The 19,380-nt window shown below is 38.3% G+C and overlaps 1 protein-coding gene across 20 annotated transcripts in view; it reads right to left on the bottom strand.

Moving 5' to 3' along the window:
- SOX6 (SRY-box transcription factor 6) overlaps window positions 1–19,380 on the bottom strand; it is a 472,980-nt gene that overhangs the window by 17,673 nt on the left and 435,927 nt on the right. For 16 of the 20 annotated variants that reach the window (XM_040989053.1, XM_040989047.1, XM_040989045.1 and 13 more), the window contains one exon: window positions 1,285–1,518. The exons of 1 other annotated variant lie outside the window; for it this stretch is intronic. In XM_040989053.1, coding sequence (XP_040844987.1) covers window positions 1,285–1,518 — 234 coding nt within the window. The remainder of the gene's footprint in view (window positions 1–1,284; window positions 1,519–19,380) is intronic. 3 more of the 20 variants (XM_040989048.1, XM_040989051.1, XM_040989061.1) reach the window with 1 other exon arrangement.

Raw genomic sequence — 19,380 nt, 5'->3', positions numbered from 1 at the left:
GTCTTGATTTAAAAAAAAAAGGCCATTCAGAACGTTTGCGTTGAAAGGTATTTAAATTCAAAAAGAATAACATCCCTTTGTATGTCTCAGTAACCTCAACAATAAAATCCCAATTAATAATATTCTCACTTAATTTAGTTCTACCTGGAAATGCAAAAATCAAAAGAAAAACAAACTGAAAAGAAAATCTTGTATTTTAACATTTCACCATTATTTGATCTTACGTCTGTTTTAAATTTCCTTAGAGGTCACTACTTCAAAATGTCTCAGAATCAAGTTAAATTATTTATACAGTGACACAACACGTGCATTTGTGTATGTCCAGCTCACTGATATTTACTCAGGTTAAATATTTATTGCTTTTGAACAAAACATTTAAAAAATTAAAACCAACAGTTTAAGTCTCTAATGTTTTTCAGCTTCTTAAACAGCTCTCTTGGAGATTTTGTCACATCATGACAGCTTAAATAGAACAGTGCCTTCTGTGTTTTTTCTTTTTAAAGAGGAAACATGTTGACTGTAATGCCGCGTGTTGAATAAAATATGTTCAATATGTTGAGCACAATAATTCCAAACTGTATAATCTGCATGAGGCAAGCTTTACACTAATGGAACAAGGCTTGAGTTTAAATCCTGAGAAACGGGGGGGAATCACTCTGCCAATTTACCACAAAATGGGTCTGTGCCCTGTGGTCTATGTGCTTCACTCACTGCTGTGAAATCTGAACTAGTCAGATCTTATTAAAGTTAATGCAGCTAACTTTTACAAGTTTCAAACTCATCGGTAGAGGCACTGTTCTATGCTCCCTGAATTTCACACCATTTGGGGGTTCAACCCAAGTCCTTGACAAATCCTTTCCATGAGACATCCAAACCCGATGATACTAAAGCAGAACGCTTTAGAGGTTTATGAGCTTTTCCAATGTTTTAAACCAACTGGAGAATTCAAGAAGCCTGAATAAGAAAAGATGAGGTTTATCTCTGATTTGTGCTTAGCAGTGGGACCTCTCAAAACTTGCTAAATTCACAGTATTAACACATACTATAAATAATTTGTCTCCAAAATAAAATTAGAGCCACCTGCCCTGATGGATGCAATAACATCTAAACCAAAATGCCAGATTATGTGGCGGAGGAAGCAGCAGTGGTGACAAAGGCTCCTGGAGCAGCGGGCTGGGTTTCATCCCACTTTTGTCAACTATAATCTGCCTTAAGGCCTAGCTGCACCCCTGCGTTCCACGCCCAGGACAGAGGATCAGCATCCGCCGCTACCGCTGCACTCACCTAAGATTTTGCTAATGTTGGAGTTATGCATGTCAGGGAAGGCCTGAAGGATTTTCCTCCTCTCATCCTTTGCCCAAACCATGAATGCATTCATTGGTCGCTTGATGTGTGGCTCGCTGCTGGCACGGCCGCGGGCATCCCTGTAGACTCGGGCTTCGGCCACAGTGGCACCTCCTGTTGGCCAACAATAATACTGCTGTAGTTTAGCTGCAGAGCCATTCATTGCTTTACTTCCTGGAATGTCAGGGCAGGAAGAACAAGATGGATGCAAAGCATTATTACGTGGTAATGGATCACAACTCGCTGCCTGGTTCCCCTGTTTTTTCGAGGCCCCTCCTTTCCAAGTGACTTCATGGAAGCAGGAGACTATTCTATAGGCACTTCTGATAGAACCCTCAAAGATGTGGGTACAATTAGTTTTGCACCTTTTATAAAAAAAAAAATATTCAACTACTATATTTACAGGAATCAATTCTAGAGGATGGGAAAGTAGTAATCAGCAAAATTTTATGGTGCATTTTCCATTTAAATTGAATTTTTCAAATTCAGCCTTTTGTCTGTTATTTTAACCTCACTCACCAAGAGTCATAGCCACAGTCAAATTCTGTGTTCTCCCCCCAAACAGAATTCTTGGTCACAATACGGTGCCTTAATCCATACTATCCTCACTGCATGGAAGACCATTCTCCTTATCTCTTCATGAGAAAACCCACACATCTCTCAAGTGTTATTCATATGTTGGTATGTTTCAAGAATGAGTGAATGAATTTGATCAGAAATATTAAACGAACTATGAGCTAACTTTCATGCCAGGTGCTAGGGATATAAAGATGGAGAAAAAAAAAAAAAACAGCTCCTACTTTTGAGGAATTCACACTTCAAAAGAGAGATAGACAGTTAGATTTAAGGATGTGGTGGGTACTATAGTATTGAAGTTAACAGGCACCAACACGTCACCAGACAAGGCGGTCAGTTAAGGCTGCAAGATGTGCCATCTAGGCTGAGGCTTCGATGAACAGGAATCAGCAGGTGTGTGGGCAAGAGAAGTAATGACAGATGGGGTAAGGACACCTTCGGTTAAAAAAGCCACTCTGGAAGTGATGTTCCTTGGGCTGAACTCATTCCTCTTCCTTTCAGGCCTTATGCCCCCAAACGAACTGTTTATGTAACTAGCTCCCTCTGATCTTTCCACTGCATTCTCTGGAATGTGAGATCCCTAAAGTCTGTGTATGTTGTACTCATTCTCGTATTTCTAAGATTTTCCTCATAACAGGCAGCCAATAAGTGTTCACTAAGCAAAAGATTGTTTTATTTTCCACTCATATGCAAAAGTAGAAAGCTAACAGATATTCATTTTATGTGTTATGATATATTTTCTATTTTTCAGGGGCACTTATTCAACACTTCCCTATAAAACAGTATCTGAAGTCTTAATGTTTTAGAGTTTCTGAAAATCTGACTATAGTAACAGCTCTAAACTGGAATTTCCTTGAGGAAGGGACATGGGCTCAGTCTTATTCACCTGAGATCCAGGAATTATCTGGAATACAGAAACTTAATTAGTTTACGGTACTGACTGACTGAATGAACGAAAGAAGCTCTTGCTTATTTTCAAGCATACCATCAGTGTGACACATAGATGAATGCTTTGCCATGAGGCAACTTCTGTAAGTCTCCCTATTGAGAACGTCCATAGCTAATATAAAGCAGTTGGACAAATGGTCTTGGCCAAGGATTCCCCTGCATAGACAATAAAATATAACCCCCCAAATTCAGAAATAAAGTATACATTAAACCATCATTTATATTTTCTAGAAAAAAAAAAAGTAAATCTTTTCATCTCCGTGAAGTTATCAGGCAGGAACAAGATGACCCAATCAATCTCTGGCTCATGCTCTCTATTTCTACATAGCTTGATTAAATGCAAATTTATTTATGTCAACAACAGTAACAAATTAGAACATTAAAGCATACTATTATTTGGCAAATATGGTCATTATTTACTACAAACAAAAGGCAAGATAAAAGGGTAGAACCGGCTAATATTGTGAAATTTTTTTCTGTGTGTGAGGGAAGGCAGATTAGCCACTTTCTGGAGATCAAGTAAAATAACATATTTTATAAACAATCCTTCTTTTAGACCTACTAGACAGAATGATCCTTTACACGAAAGTCTCAGATCCCTAGATGCATAACTAATGAGCTACCTTTTTGCCACCATACCCACAGTACATTAATTTCATTTAAAATGCACTGACCATACAGGATAAATTGATTTCACTTTATATGGGTTTGACAGCCATGTTTATTGTGCAGTGAAATGTAGTGTAGCTTCCAGCTGACAATATCCATCAACATAGGGCAATATGCTGACTGCTGGGCCAGATGAAGGCATACATTACTCTGGAAGTGAAACACTCATTCAGATACGACAGTGTCTTCTCCTGAGGATCACCATGGTAATTTATGATACCCTCAGTGCCATTACTTTACAACTGACATGGATGCAGCAATTTATATACTGGCATGCATGCGCATAAAAGCAGGCAGGTTTGTGGAGACTGTCAGATGCAAAAACATTTCAATATTATTCTAAGTTAACTACTATGCCACAGGTGATTAACATTTGAGATCTGCTTTCACCGTTGTAGCTTTCTCTACACCTCTAGCAAAAGTCAGTTTCCAATTATTTCTTTGCTGAAAATGTGTATTTCTTTGTGACCATGAAGTTTTGATCTCCTACAGACTGACAGAGATCTTGGTAAATTGTTAGACTTGGTTTTAATATGGAAAAGCATTTTACATACTCTACTCCATACCAACTGAGTCTCCCAGATACGCCAAATATAAATTTGTCTCCTTCTTTTGCTGTACTGCAGTCTTACAGTATCTTTCCTACTCTCTGTGCTTTTCTAAGTTCCTCTTTAAAACAACAATCATTCAATTATTGAAAGGAAGAGAGAGAGAACTTTTATCTGCTGGTTTACTCCCCAAATGCATGCAATGGCCAAGTGGGGCTGGGGAAAAGTTAGGATCCAGCTTTGTCCTGGCCTTCCATGTGAGTGCAGGGATGCCAGCATTCGGTATCTTCTGAAGCTTTCGCTGATGCATTAGATTGGAGCTGGATGGGAAGTAGAGCAGCTGGGCCTTGACTCTGTGCCCACAATGCTAACTATGAATTCCACTTTTTCTTTCTAAAGGTACACAGTTCAGGGCCCACCTCACTGCCAAACACTGATCCTGCCCCTTCTCCCATCTCCCAACACACACATATTTCCTACAGGAAACTGGCTGACAGTAAATTAATCACACAGCCTGTCTGCAGGATTCACAAGGAATGCTTCTAGAAACTGAGAAATTTTAAAAATAAATATGAATCAAATATATAAGAAATAAAAATGTGAAGTAAAAAAGGAAAATATACCTATCTCTTCCTGAAAAATGTAGGAGCTTCTAAGTTAAATTAGGAATGTTGTATCAAATGTAATAAGATTTGGGGGAAAAAAATACCAGAAAGTCCAAAATTCACAAACATCTTCCGATTATACCCCATATGTGATCAGATATATTTCTAGCAGCGACTTATAACATAATATAATTATCTGGTGCAGAGATCCTTTTGCAAAATCATAACTTGCACATTTTTAAAATTTCTTCTTCTCTTCTTAATTCTCTTTTCCCAATCTGTAATACTCTAAGGCTACCTAATTACTATACAAATTATGTCCAGGACCTTACCTTCACTCTTTAGCAGCCAATGAAAAATAATAACAAAATGACCTTTCTTACCAAAAAGATCTCTCAGCTCTTGCCAGGCTAATCACTGCCAACATGGTGTAAAGGGGCTTTATCTTCCCTACTGGCTTTACACTGCCTGAGTCAATGCCTGTGCTTGATACAGCACATCACACTGTTGCATGCCACCGATACCCTGCAGATGCACACTGAGGGCTTCGTCAGCCCATGACTTGGTGCATGTCATTTACAACCTCTATAGAAATTAAGGAAGCATCCAGATGGGTACTATGCAGAAAGGTACTTTCTCAACATGTATTTCCTGAACTAAGTCTTCCGATAGAAAACATACTCTGTTGAAAGCTGACACTTCATTCAATGCTTGAATGCACATATGTTAACTACTGTGTCAACTTTTAAGAAAATATTAGTTTAGTGTCAATGTTTTAAAGATTTATTCATTTTTAATTAGAAGGCAGATTTTATAGTGAAAAGGAGAGACAGAGATCTTTTATCTTCTAGTTTACTCCCCAAATGGCTACAATGGCCAGAGCTGAGCCATGAGCTTCTTCTAGGTCTCCCACGTGGGTGCAGCAGACCAAGGATTGGGACATCTTCCACTGCTTTGCCAGGGTATAAGTAGAGAGCTTTGGAATCAGAATTGCAGCAGTTCAGACATGAACTGGTACACATACAATATACCAGTGCTAAGCAGGCTGAGGAATAGCTTACTATGTCGCCATACTGGCTCCCAGTGTCAATATATATTAGAGCCACAAAGTCAAAAATATTGAGAAAGTGTCGCTAAACTCTGCTTCTTGAAACAAAACGAGAATTGTTAACTCAGTAGTAGAAACACATATGGTCATATGAGCATATATAAGTTCAGAAATTTAAAAATGGAGGTTGTATGTTTCAGAGCCCTTTAAAACAGATAAAGAAAATTCCACATAATACTATAAATAGTTTTTAAAGGCATATTATTAATCTGCTTAGTTGAAGCCTAAGGTTTCCTTTCTGCTATAATTAACTTAAAATATCTACATATCAAGCGTGATTTCATACTGTTCCATTCATTTTTGGAAACAATGTAAAGAAATTTTTAAAAATTGTTCTTAAACACAGCCATCACTCTGTCCAATGTTGTAATTGGATTGTCCTAGGGACTAGTTCATTATTCTTGGGAGTGGCTTCTTCTCCTTTTAATAGAAATCATGTGTGAGCTCAAGAACCGTTTCTTGGGGAAAACAGTTGGCAGAAGCCTGCACCCTGTGCTGTGGGCCTGGAGAGGGCAGCTTACCAGCTGCCCTGAGAGTCTTCAGCACTGGGCTACGTACTCTCAAAAGACACTTCCTGAAAGGCCAGTAAGTCAAAAGCATGACACTGAGAGTCAAAGGAGAGCACAGTCCACACACACCAAGCATTCCTGGTGTGTCCATCTCCCCGTAGGAGGTTCAGATTAAGTCATTCACCCTTCATCTCCCATGTCACAGTTTATGGAAAAGCAAACCTTCAGTTAGAAGAAGATGGGTAAGCTACAGGGCGAAATTAGAACTTGCCAAGACAAAGACCTCTTTAGGACGCTGTGATTAGAGTGATTTAAAGAGAAGACAGAAATTGAGCTTTTCCAGGTGGGTTGGAAGGAAGGCCAGTTTCACCATCATAGCCTATAGCAATGGTCCTGAACTAATCCTACAGAGGCCCTTTCCTGGGTACATTCCAATGGCTATTTGAGTGAGTGAATGAATGTTTAGTGCGGGTTTGAACGTACGTAAAGTTTTCTCTTGGGGAGAACTCTAATTCTATCATGCGCCTAGAACTCATTTACTTACATATTAATTCAAGAAAACTTGTGATAAAATTCAATGTGCTGAGCATTGTGATGGGGAACGCAAATCTCAATAAGACCTGTATGCTTCTCTTAAGGAATTGGTGCAACATAAGAATGACACCAAGAAGCAAAGATGACAAACAGTACTAGCAAAGATGACTTTGAAATAGGAGAGAACGAGGGGTACTAACATTGTTGAGATGTATTATTTGGGAGGCTTTTGTGGTACCTGAACAGCATCTTGAAGGAGAACAACAATTTGCCAGCAGGTGTGGATATGAAAGTATTCCAGGCCAAAAGAATCTGTGTGAATGAGGGCAAGAGTAGTAACACTAACACAGTAGGTTTGGGGGAATAAAAAGAAGCTGACCATGATGTGGATCTATCAGAAAAAGAGGGGAAACTGTGACATGAAGGTAGACGAGTAAACAGGGGCTAGTCTGCTAAGCACCTTGAATACCAAAGTAAGATGTCTTTAAAGCTTGCAAGCAGGATAATAACATAAACCGGTTCCAAAAAGGTCAAAATAGAAACTCCATGAGAAAATACCACTGAATAGTCTCAACAGTTAGTAATGGAATAATAATAAAGACCACAAAAAAAATACAGTGACTAGATTCCTTCTCAAAGTCCCATTAAAATTTAGATTTTGCTAGACAGAGAGGATCTGGTATATGCAAAATTTTGGCAGAAAAGATCTGTCTTGGGACCCAGTTTTGGTAATGGCTCATATCAGATCAATCATCCAATACGTAATAATTTATAAGCTCTAGACAAAATATGTAGAGAGCATAATAAGATGAATGTGAAAGCTACTGAAATTAAGCAGAAACTGGAAAGGGTTCAATCCTAAACTGAAGGGAATTTTGTCAAATTAAATTCTGTCTTCACAGTTGCTCTCATGCAGGTACTCTCCAGTCTGCACAGCGTAGCTTGACTCTAGTGGAAAAAAGCACATAATTCTAATTGGCTTAATGTGTCACAGGCAAAGTGGAGCTCCCAAGTGTTGACCCTGAAATTAACATGTACAGAGAAAACACAAAGGAGTTAGTGGTAAACTGGACTGTATCTTCGAAAACTATGAGCAGCTATGTCTGTTCACGCTCACCACATGGGACAAAAACTTGGAACTGAATCCTACCCAGTTAAGAGGGGACTGATTCCTAAGCATCTTGGGTGTGTCATGGAAACACCAGATGGACAACTCCTTAGAAATAAATTTTAATACCAAGTATCAGGATTCACCCAAGGATTAAAAAACATTGAAACAAACTAAACTGTCCCTGGTAGTGAAAAGCTAAGTCTCTACAAGTTCAATGCCATCTGAACACAATTTAACTATATCCTAACTTAAAAAGTAATTTTTTCAAAGAAAAATAAGAGATTTTAGAGTATCTACAATTTGTGACTCACAATGTACAGTGTATTAAAAATTGCTAGGTCTATAAAAACCAAAATGTTTCCCAAATAACAATTGGCAGAGATTTGCCTCAATTTGGTGAGAAATGTCAGATTCAAACTATCCAGAGAAATGCAGGCAAAACTAACTTAGACATTAAGCTGCTGAAAGCCAAACACAACACTTCCATAGGAAAAGGGACATACTTTGGGACCAGGATTGTGGCCTGGCAGGTAAAGCTGTCGCATGACAGGTCAGCATCCCATGTAGGGTCTGCTTTGAATCCCAACTGCTCTACTTGAGCTCCAGCTCCCTGTTAACACATCTGATAAAGCAGCAAGAGATGGCCTGATTGTGTGTGTCCTAGCATCTATGTGGTAGACCTGGATGAAGTTCCTGGTCTTGGTACCTGCCTTTGGCCTGGCCCAGTCCCAGACATTGTGGCCATGTAGGGAGTGAACCAGTGGATGGAGACCTGACTCTCTAACACTGCCTTTCAAATGAATAATCTTTAAAAATCTTTTAAAAAGGATACATTTCACACAGGGCCACATGCATAAAAATGATGGCTGATTATTAATTAGAAACAATGAAGGTCAGTAAGGAGTAGGAGACCATGGAACAACTTTAAAATGCTGAAAAAAAAATAAAAGCCAAATCAGAATTTTATCTAGCAAACATATGCTGTGAAACGAATGTGAGATATTCTTAGATAAAAGTAAAGCATGAGTTACCAGAAATTCATACGCAAAGAGATATTCAAGTAAATCCTTCAAAATAAAGAGAATGAACATTCAATGGATTCGATGGAAACTGTATACAGTGAGGAGAAAAAAAGGAGGAATACAAAAAAATATGTAAGATTTTGTCTTCTTTGGACTTTATTTCTGAATTACTGATTATTTAATATCTTTAACCTGCTATATAAAGCAAGTCCCTCACTTAAACAGTTTATTTATTTGAAAGGCAGAGTAACAGAGAAAAAGAGAGTGGGAGAGAGAGAGACAGACAAAGAAACTTCCATCTGCTGGTTCACTGACTAAATGGCCACACCTGCCAAACTCGGCCAGTTGAAGCTGAGGACCAGAAATTCCATCCCGGTCACTGCATGTGTGGCACAGGTCCAAGTACCTTGACCTGTTTGTGATGTTTTTTCAGACATGTTGGAAGGGAGATGAATTGGATGCAGCCAGAAATGGGACCAGCATTCTGATATGGGATACCGGTGCGAAGGCAGCAATTTACTTTGAATATTTTTAAAATACAAGTGAGACAGGGATTTAGCCTAGTGGTTAAAATGACTGCATACCACATCAAAATACCTGAGTTTCATAAGTATTTCCAGGTCCCGACTCTAGCTTCCTGCTAATAGAGATGCTGGGAAACAGTAATTAGTTTCAAGCAAACGGGTTCCTGTCACCCGCATGGGGAATCTGGAAGACATTCCCAGCTCCAAGGCTTATCTCCAGCCCAGGTATTTAGGGAGTAGCCAGAATATGAGGGTTCTCATTCTCTCTCTAATAAATGGTCTTTTTTTAATTTTTAGACAAATAAATAACAAGGAACTATTTAGTACAAAATAAAACATTGTGTGTAAGATTTACAACATGTTAAGAAGTAAAATATGAGACATCCATAGCATATTAGCACGCAGACCGAAGGTACTGTATGGGATTAATTTGTTAAACTTTGCTTACAAGTGATTTGATAAAACTTCAACTGTAAGGCTATTCAAACATGTATGGTGAATTCCTAGAAAATACGATTTAAAAACATAAAGAGATCATTTTTTGTTTAAAGAATAGTTCTACTTAAAGACTTCAATTAATCCAAATGACTAGAAAATCACATGAAAAAATCGTAAAGAAACAGAAAATAAACAGCAAATTCTAAGACGATAAAACCCAAGTCTACCAAACTAAATAATTACGTTAGGACTGAGTGCTGTAATGTGCCAGGTAGGCTCCCAGCTTCCTACCAAAGTGGCCACATCAGAGTCCAATTCCAGCATCCCACCAATCCCACCCTGAGCGATAGTGGCAATCCCTGCTAACCACGCTGGAGAGACTCAGACTGAATTCCTGGCGCCTGATTTTGGCTGCACCAGATCTGCCTGTTGCAGGCATGGGAGAATGTAAATGAATGACCTTTCCCTCTCTGTTTTTAAAACATCATATTAAATAGAACTAAATTTAAATTTAATCAAAAATCAAAAAGTTTCAAAATGAAGAGTAAAAATCTATAAAATAAAAAAGAAGCAATAAAGAAAAGTTTTAAATTCTAGAGTTAATAATTTGAAACAATCAATGATACTGATAAATCTCAGATAAGGATGATTGACAAAGGAAAAAGAATACATTAATATTTGGACTTAAAGAGGGAATAACTCTATGGATAGTACCTGTAAAGAAAGGATAATAAAGGGACATTATGAAAAATTGAATGTCAAATAAATTTGACAATTTAAATGAAATGTGCAAATTCTTTGAGAGACAAACTACCAAGCCTGACATTATTAGAAATGTATCTATGAATTATATTGGATGTTCAAAATTTTTAAATTTAGAAAATTTTCAAAAGAATAAAAAAAAAATCTGAATACTCTTAAAGAAAAAAACAAAATCAAGCTTATAGCCACGAGCCTTTCCACAATGAAGACTCTAATGGCAAGCAGTTTCTTTAATATTTCACAAATGTACAAATTAGCATACAAAAGCACCTTTCCCAACTACTTTTATGAGATAGCATATTTCGAAGGAGATTTTGCAATGGAAATTTCTCCCCAACGTGTTTATCCCACTCTATGCAATACAGATCTAATATACTATGTTGTACCTATGGCAGGCAATCGTCTGCCAATGAATATGAAAGCTTTTTGCTTGCTGCTGGTAGGTGAATTTACTTCCATTATAACGAAAGTATCTTTGAATTCAAATTTAATTTCTTCTTACAGAGAGAGAGAGAGAGAGAGAAGGGGGTAGGGAGATCTTTCTATCTATCTATCTATCTATCTATCTATCTATCTATCTATCTATCTATCTATCTATCTCCTGGTTCACTCCCCAAATGACTTAATGGCTGGGACTGCACCAGGCAGAAGCCAGGAACCTGGAACTCCATCCTCCTCTCCCACATGGGTGGCAGGGCCCAAGCAGTTGGTGATCTTCTGCTGTTTTCCCAGACATATTGGGAGGGAGATGGATGGAAGTGGGGCAACTGAAACTCGAGCCCATGTTCACACAGGATCATTGTCACAGGCTGCGGCCTAGCCCCGTTGTGTCAGAATCACTATTCTAGTGGTTGGTTTGGCAGGGAAATACTGTAGCCGAGGAAGAGCTTTAATGATCAAGAAAGAGATGTGTTCATCATATCTGAGAGAAATCAATTCCAGTAGTGGAGAGTGCAATTTGCTACTTTTGGCTTTCACACAAAAAAAAAAAAAAATTACTAGACAGGCAAGCAAAGAGGGATACTGTGATAGGAGAGCAAATGTAAAATATGAATGCATACTCTTCTGTACCACAAATTAGTGAATAAAAAACTAAAACCAGTGCTGTGTGTATAAGAGATAGTTTAATTAATGTGTTTATTTTTATTTGTCCAATGTGAAGAGAGATCATTGTTAAAGTTTCATTTCTTTATTTTCATCCTAAGTTTCTTTAACCTCACTAAAAACAAATACCCTGTTTAACTCTTGTTTATGCACATCAAGGATTTTCTGAATAAATGAGTGAGTGAGAAAGAAAGAAACAGATTTAGTATATATGTAAAGAAATTCCTTGAGGCATGTTAAAACGTGACATTTCATTAATCAGAGAACTAAAGTAATTCTTTAAAGACTTATTTACCTTTTTGATAGATTAGGCCAGAGGTCAATTTCTACCAGGTCTGCTAAACAATTCTGCATAAAATAATATTTACCAAATACACTCCCTACATACATTATCTTGATCCTTCTTACAATCCTTTGAAGTGAGCAGGAGGGAAGAGATAGCATTTGACCCACCTTACAGGATGGCGAAACCAGAGTCCATAGTGCTTGTGTGGCCTGCCTGCCCTTGTAGGAAGCAGTTGCCAATATGCTGCTCATCAGGAGCACAGACCCATCTAGAACAGGGCTCTCCTCTTCCTAAATCTAGCACTTTGCTCAGCCTACACCACAGACGCCCCAGTTACTGTTTAGTGATCTGAAACAGCTGAATTTCCAGTCCACCATTTTTGGGGCAAAATATTACTTTCTCCCTGTAAGAATACCACTTCTCCACACAGCTAGGCATGTTAAAAGAGCCCATTACAAGTTATGAAGTTCATGCCACTGTCTAATTGGTTTCTGAAATATTGTCCCACCAAAGTTGCAAGGGCAGGCAATGAAAGCACTGAGTAGTGAAATTATGGCAGGAATTAAAGCGATGCCAATGTAATGCATTTCTTCATTGCGGGATTATGAGCAAGTGTTATTGTGGATAAGTCTTATTCTTTTTCTTCTTTTTTTTTTTCTTTTAGAAACTTCATTCTCTTAAAAAGATCAACAAGGACAACCTAAAGGGAATTCCCTAAGGTCAGCTCCGAGGAAACATAAACCTCTAATTCAATAACTCTGCTACTGCTCTGAAAAAAGGCTTTATTATTGCAACATCCATATGGAGCCAATTGGACATTAATGACTAATCAATCCCTCCCCTTTCTATTCTACTTAAAGTGTCACAAACCATGTTTAGATTAGCCCATTTCCTGCTTAGGATTGCTCAAGATGTCTTTTGTTCTTTCAGGACCAGCCTGATGGAGGCAGCTTAAACAAACACACGACTGGAGTGGCGCAGGAGTTATAAAGTGCCATATGTGAATGAACAAAGGGGCTATACTAAAGCCTTTTGTGGTATTTGTTAATGTTTTTCATCTGAGCTTAAAAAGGCTTAATGACTTTGTGGTGAGCTGATGCATGTGGCTCGTGGCTTTGCAAAATGAAGGAAGTTCTAACTGGTGATAAACCAGTCTGTATTAGTCTCTTGCTTTCAGTTTTGGTGCCTGTGTTTATTTTTTTTTTAATTCTCAAGTTATATTTGCGTTACACAGATAGCTAAATACAGTCCTTTATCTTGTTTCAACCATAGATTTCAAGGGCAGCTGGAATAACTTATCTGCTTCTTTATTTTAATGAACTTAAAGCAGCACAGAGAATCAAATATTCCACTTATTATCTATATGATGTATCCACTCACAGAACAGCTTACATGTTGTTGAGTCCAAGAAAAAAAACGCATCATTAAGTTTGAACCACAGATCACTGGGGATGAATTAAAACAATGACAGGTTCTGGCTTTCTAAGTTTTTAGTAGAACCGGGCTCAAGTTCAAGAAGATGTCGCTTGGAGAATACAGAGGCTGGTAAAACCTGGTAGTTTAAATAATTCATATTGCTCAGCAGCTTCTAGCTTCATCTGACTCTAACTCCTATCAGACGTTACATAAAATTAAGGTTCACAAAACAAGGTGAAAGTTAACAAACACACCACTGACTTCATCATCCCATGTCCATGCATTTCAGTTGTCACAGCCCTTACAGTCTCTGCTGGTCCTTTCGACTTTCTGGCTGACGACTCTAAGTTAACAGAGTTCTTTAACCCTCACTTAACTTCTCTCTCTAAGTTTAGACAGAGTGATCTATCAGAAGTGTAACTCTGACCAGGTCACTTCTATATTATTTTATATTATTAAAATTCTTCAATGGCTCCCCAACGTTAACAGATGAAGTTCAGACTGTGAGTTAATGATCATCCATAGCTTCACTGCCATTTCCTTGAAGCATTTCTGGTTTATAACACCCAACTACTTCTAGTTCTCTATAAACCATGTTGTTTCATGCTAAGAATCTGATATTTCTTTTTTTTTTTCCCCCTGAAACTAACTGCAATCACTTATTATTGAAGACATATCACAAAGATTATCTAATCCATGAATTCTTACTTAGCTGTGAAGATCTGATAAGTATTCTAGGCTCCTACAGGTGGCACTTTAGATTTACTTTCACCCTGATACCAGATTTTATCTGAATTGTCATTTTACATGCCCATGTTCTTCACCAAAGAGTATATTCCACAGGGGCATCAAGTGCCCTGGGTCTTTTCCATTGCCACGTGCCCATTAGTGAGAACAGTCTGGCATAATATCCGAGTGCTTATTGAGACTGCAAAGACCAGTAGACATTTTCAGCAGTTAGAATTTTAGAGTGGGGCTCATAATCCTACATGCTCCATTAGTACCTAGGAATTTTTGAAATCAGAGTTTCTGAGATTCGGATCTTACTTGGATTGCACATTATTAAACATATTCTGTTAAACATCTTCCAAGAATGGTTTCAAGGGTGAAAAAATATACCCATTGTTATCCAAGACTCAAAGATTATCAGTTCTACTTTTACTCCTTTTACTGACTTTCCAAATTGTACAAGTTTGAGAGGCTACCCACCACACCCACCCCTTTCCAAGAAAACTTTAGAAGGATAAGCCTGAACATTTTGGAAATATTAAATCTGAAAACTGTTCCAATGTTGCAGGATATATGCAAATATATACAACTGGTGACTGCATTCTATTAAGCATACAATGGAATTTTACTTAAGTATCAGAGTCAATATAATATGGATAAACATGCAATAGGACCACAGAATTTTAATATAACAGATGCATTGAATCCACACTCCTCCTTCCATATGAGAAAATTCTGAGATTTAGAAAGGTGGAATTGCCCTCATGTCTCACAGTTAGCAAATGGTAAAATCACAATATAAATTTAAATGTAACTATCCCCCCCAAAGCTTCATTCTTGCCATCAAAATACAATTGAAAGAAAATGGATTAAGGGAAAGGCCCTCTGCTGTCTAGTTAAAACGGGCTTTGAATTACAGGTTTGATCTTTCCTAGCAAAGTAACTCTGAGTAAATTATTTCTCTTCCCTAAACTGTAGCTTTAATTCCCTTTTAAAAGAGAGTGATTTGATTTTGCAGCATCTGTATGGGGAACAAATGGGAATGCATAAAAATTTCCAATACAGTTGTAATTCAGCGCCCACACACTAAACAATAGGTCCTTTTAGAAACAGAAGCAGTAGTAATACCAGCAGAATAAGAGAATGTTTATTATAGACCTAAGTACACAGCAGGTTCATATGTGTTACTTTTCTAGTCTTTCCTTAAACCTATGAGGTATTTCCTCTATTTCATATCATGTTTTTCAGGAGTTATACTATAAATCCTCAAGTTAGCTGAGGACTGCAATTTACTCCTTAATAGGGACTGTCTTTTGCCCAAAAGCTAAAATTATATTTCAAAAGTGTCTCTATAATACACAATAAAATGTAATGAATATACATAAGGCCCTTGTGAAAGATCATCTCACAACTCTCCAGGCCTCGCATGAGAACAGTAACCAGACCAAACTGCTCAAGTCAGAGCCAGAAAAAAGGAAGGGCCTATCTCTTGTGAACTTATGGATCAGCTTTTTATAAAGGACTCATTAGAATCACAAAGGATTAGGATTATTGACTACAAAATGATATTTTATAGAGGGCAAGGAAGTTTCAGGGGCATTTGAAAGTTGCTTTTCTTTCTTCCCTACTAATAGCTCTGAAACTCTGAAGTACTTAAGCAGCTACTCTCGACTTCATTTTGTGCTCATGTAAGTAGGATGGCCCCTCCCACAGAGCAGTCAGCTTATATTAAAGCAGCATGACATGATCTGAGCCACAAAGTAAAATATGTAATCTATGTATAGACACATATAAATATCCCATATACATGTATGTGTGTGTATATATGTACATATATATTAGTAAGGTTCAGTTTGTATTTTTGGTATAAATTTGAAATGACTGGATATACAGTTAACAAAATCCTGGAACTTAGACTGTGATATTAAGTTACATTCAAATGTTACTTTTTTATCTGACAGAGAAGCTGGGAAAGGGAGAGATTCCCAACTGCTAGTTCACTCCCTATTCGCCCACAAGGACCAAGTTCATGGAATCATGAACTTCGTCTGGTAGATCCACCTGGTAGATTTGAACATTCATATGCCCTTCCCAGGATCTATGCACTTAGCAGGAGGCTAGAAGGAGGATCCAAGCCAGGGCCCTAACCCAGGCCCTCCATTGTGGGATGCCAGGGTCCTAACTGCCTCATCATTAATTGTTACATGAAATGTCTGCCCCCATTATGTCCTACTCCTAAATGCAATAGTTTACAGCATATTATAAATGTCCATACATTGTCATAAAATCTCCCCTCTCTACTTCTATATTTTGGACACCATGTGTAGAGCACAAGTACCTGATGGACTTACAACAAAAATGGAAAAAACAAACAAACAAACCCTCACTCTCCTGAATGAGAGGCAAAAGTAAAACACTAATCTATAAGAAACTGATCTGCCACAGAAGCCAAAGTCATACTTTCACGCACACTGTATCCAGGAAGAGAGGAGGCAAGGCATACTTTTTAATACAATTTAAACAGAAACCCATCTAACACCTGCTCAGTTTTCCCATAACGTAACATGGAAAGACACTGAGTTGAACAAATCCTCTGAAAATATATTTTAAAAAGCAAAGGAACATAGGGAAACAGAGGGCCAAGACCATCCTAACCACTGCTTCTCCACTATTCTTAACCTCTGTAATCTAAGTCAAATTTGAGCAATTAAAGATTAACGCCTAGGCCCGGCGAGTTAGACTAGTGGTTAAAGTTCTTGCCTTGCATGCGCCAGGATCCCAAATGGCCACAGGTTCATATCCTGGCTGCTCTACTTCCTTTCCAGCTCCCTGCTTGTGGCCTGGGAAAGCAGTAGAGGATGCCCCCCAAACCTTGAAACCCTGCACCTGCCTGAGCTATCTGGAAGAAGCTCCTGGCTCCTGGTTTTGGATCAGTTCAACTCTGGCTGTTGCGGCCACCTGAGGAGTGAATCAGCGGATGGAAGATCTTTCTTTGTCTCCTTCTCTCTGCAAATCTGCCTTTCCAATAAAAATAAATAAATCTTTAAAAAAAAATTAATGCCTGTTTATTTGGTGGTAAAGTTCAAATCCCTTTACCTAGCTTTGAAGGTCCTTCACAATATGGACCCCAGCTATTTCTGTAACTTACTCAATTCAACAAATATTTATTGAATGCAAGCATGTGTAGGGTGTTGTGCTGGGCTTGTGGAGAAACACAGATGAATAAGCTGATTCTTCTCTTGGGGAGCTTCCTTTTGACTGTCTATGTGTTTGATGGTCTCTTGATCTGTTACTTTGGCTGCTGAAAGCTCTTTCCCTTCTCTTTGCTTAAACAAACTTAGGCTTATCTTTAGCCATTTGTCTACCAGACCTTCCAGAATCATTGCTGCCCCTACAAACTGTAACTCCTCCTCTAAATAACACCTCTTTTCTCTTTCTCTAATGAAATAGTTGAACATGTAGTAACATGTAGTAAAGGTGCTTTGTTTTCTAGTTGCACTAATCTTATAATCACAACAACATAATTAACTCTTAGAGAACATGATACATTCTCCATATTTTAAAAAAAAACCTTTCCTTTTATGTCTAAACTAGTACTTTGTACAAAGGAGATAATCAGCAAATTATAACTTAGCATAACAGGTGGATAAATAAAACTGAAGATTGGGAGGCCCTTAGTACGGACAGATCCCTGGTGGAGAGACTAGGTCTTGGGGCGTGGGATTCAATTTACAGAAAACCATCTCTAAAGAGTGTGAAAACAGTTAGGAGGTGCAAGCAAGAAATGATAGAGAAAGAAGAAGGCAATAAATCTACAAGGAAGAGGCACAAGAGTGTCTTGGTTTCAAAAAAGAAAGACAGAAATCTCCTAAAACAGGATGAGAGTTGAGAGTTGGGTGGGAATAATGTGTTTATTTCTTCTCTTTTCCCCCTTTAAAGATTTATTTATTTATTATTGAAAAATCAGATCTACAGAGAGAAGGATATTGAGAAAGCTCTTTCATCCACTGGTTCACTCCCCAAGTGGCCACAATGCTTAGAGCTGAACTGATCCAAAACCAGGAGCCAGGAGCCTCCTCATGACTTTCGACAATCAGCTAGAAATGCAATTTTTACAACTTGAACAGAAAGGGCCAGTTAGGCAAAAAGTTGCTCTCAAATTAAATCTTGAAGTTAGAGAGAATTTAAAGAGCATTCAGAACTGGCCTGATTTATTTGTTTGTTTGTTTAACTGGAAAAGCAGATCCACAGCGAGAAGGAGAGACAGATCTTCCATCTGCTGATTTCACACTCTGAGTGGCCGCAGTGGCCAGAGCTGAGCCACAAGCAGAGCTGGATGGGAACTGGAACTACCATGATAGGAACTACCGACCATATGACATCTGGTCCATGAAGGGGAAGATTAGCCAATCAAGTCATTGCTCTAGGCCTGGCCTGATACCCCTTGAAACCCTCCATCCTAAGGTTAGGCTACATTCCACAGCCCACTGGTAGAAAGTGATTTCTATCACCAAAAAGGGGATCTAGATAACTGAACACAGCCAGTTCAGACATGGCAAGCAGATGTCCATAAACCAGGAGTTCTTCTAACTATTCAATTTATGTGAAACACGTATTCTACTGCTAAGGAAGCACAGCCTATTGGGAACCTAAGCTGGCTGCTCTTGTCTTGGGTCTAACTATCATGGTAAATGGTGCTAATCTTTCGATGTTCAATTGCTGTAGTGAGTTCAGGAAGTACTTTCGTGTGGCTCAACCATGCCTAAACAGGAATTTCTCTAGAATGGAGAATATAAAATGCAGATCTTGAGTGTGTGTGTGTGTGTGCGTGTGTGATTCTTAAACGCACTGCCAGTGACACTCTTTCAGAAGGGCAGGCCAGTGAGAAACCAGCTATCAGGCAGAGTTAAATTCCTCACTAAAGGAGGCTGGACATTTGATTGGGCTTTCTAGTGTAAGCAAGTATGAGGAAGAGGTTTAGTTCCATTTATGGAGTATTAGGGAATGGAGTTATACAAGAATCTTGACATTTCACTCTCTTGCCCTATCAGGACTATCCATCACTTGAAGGGTTCAATGGAAATTGTTTTCTACCAACATTAAAAGTTATTTGGGAGCTTTTAAGACACAGCAAATATATTTCTTTA

Source organism: Ochotona curzoniae, unplaced genomic scaffold, assembly GCF_017591425.1.
Source record: "Ochotona curzoniae isolate NIBS_2020 unplaced genomic scaffold, NIBS_Ocur_1.0 contig_517, whole genome shotgun sequence".
NCBI lineage: Eukaryota > Metazoa > Chordata > Mammalia > Lagomorpha > Ochotonidae > Ochotona > Ochotona curzoniae.
Note: the sequence above shows the minus strand (reverse complement) of the source record. Positions and strands in the feature narration are given on the sequence as shown.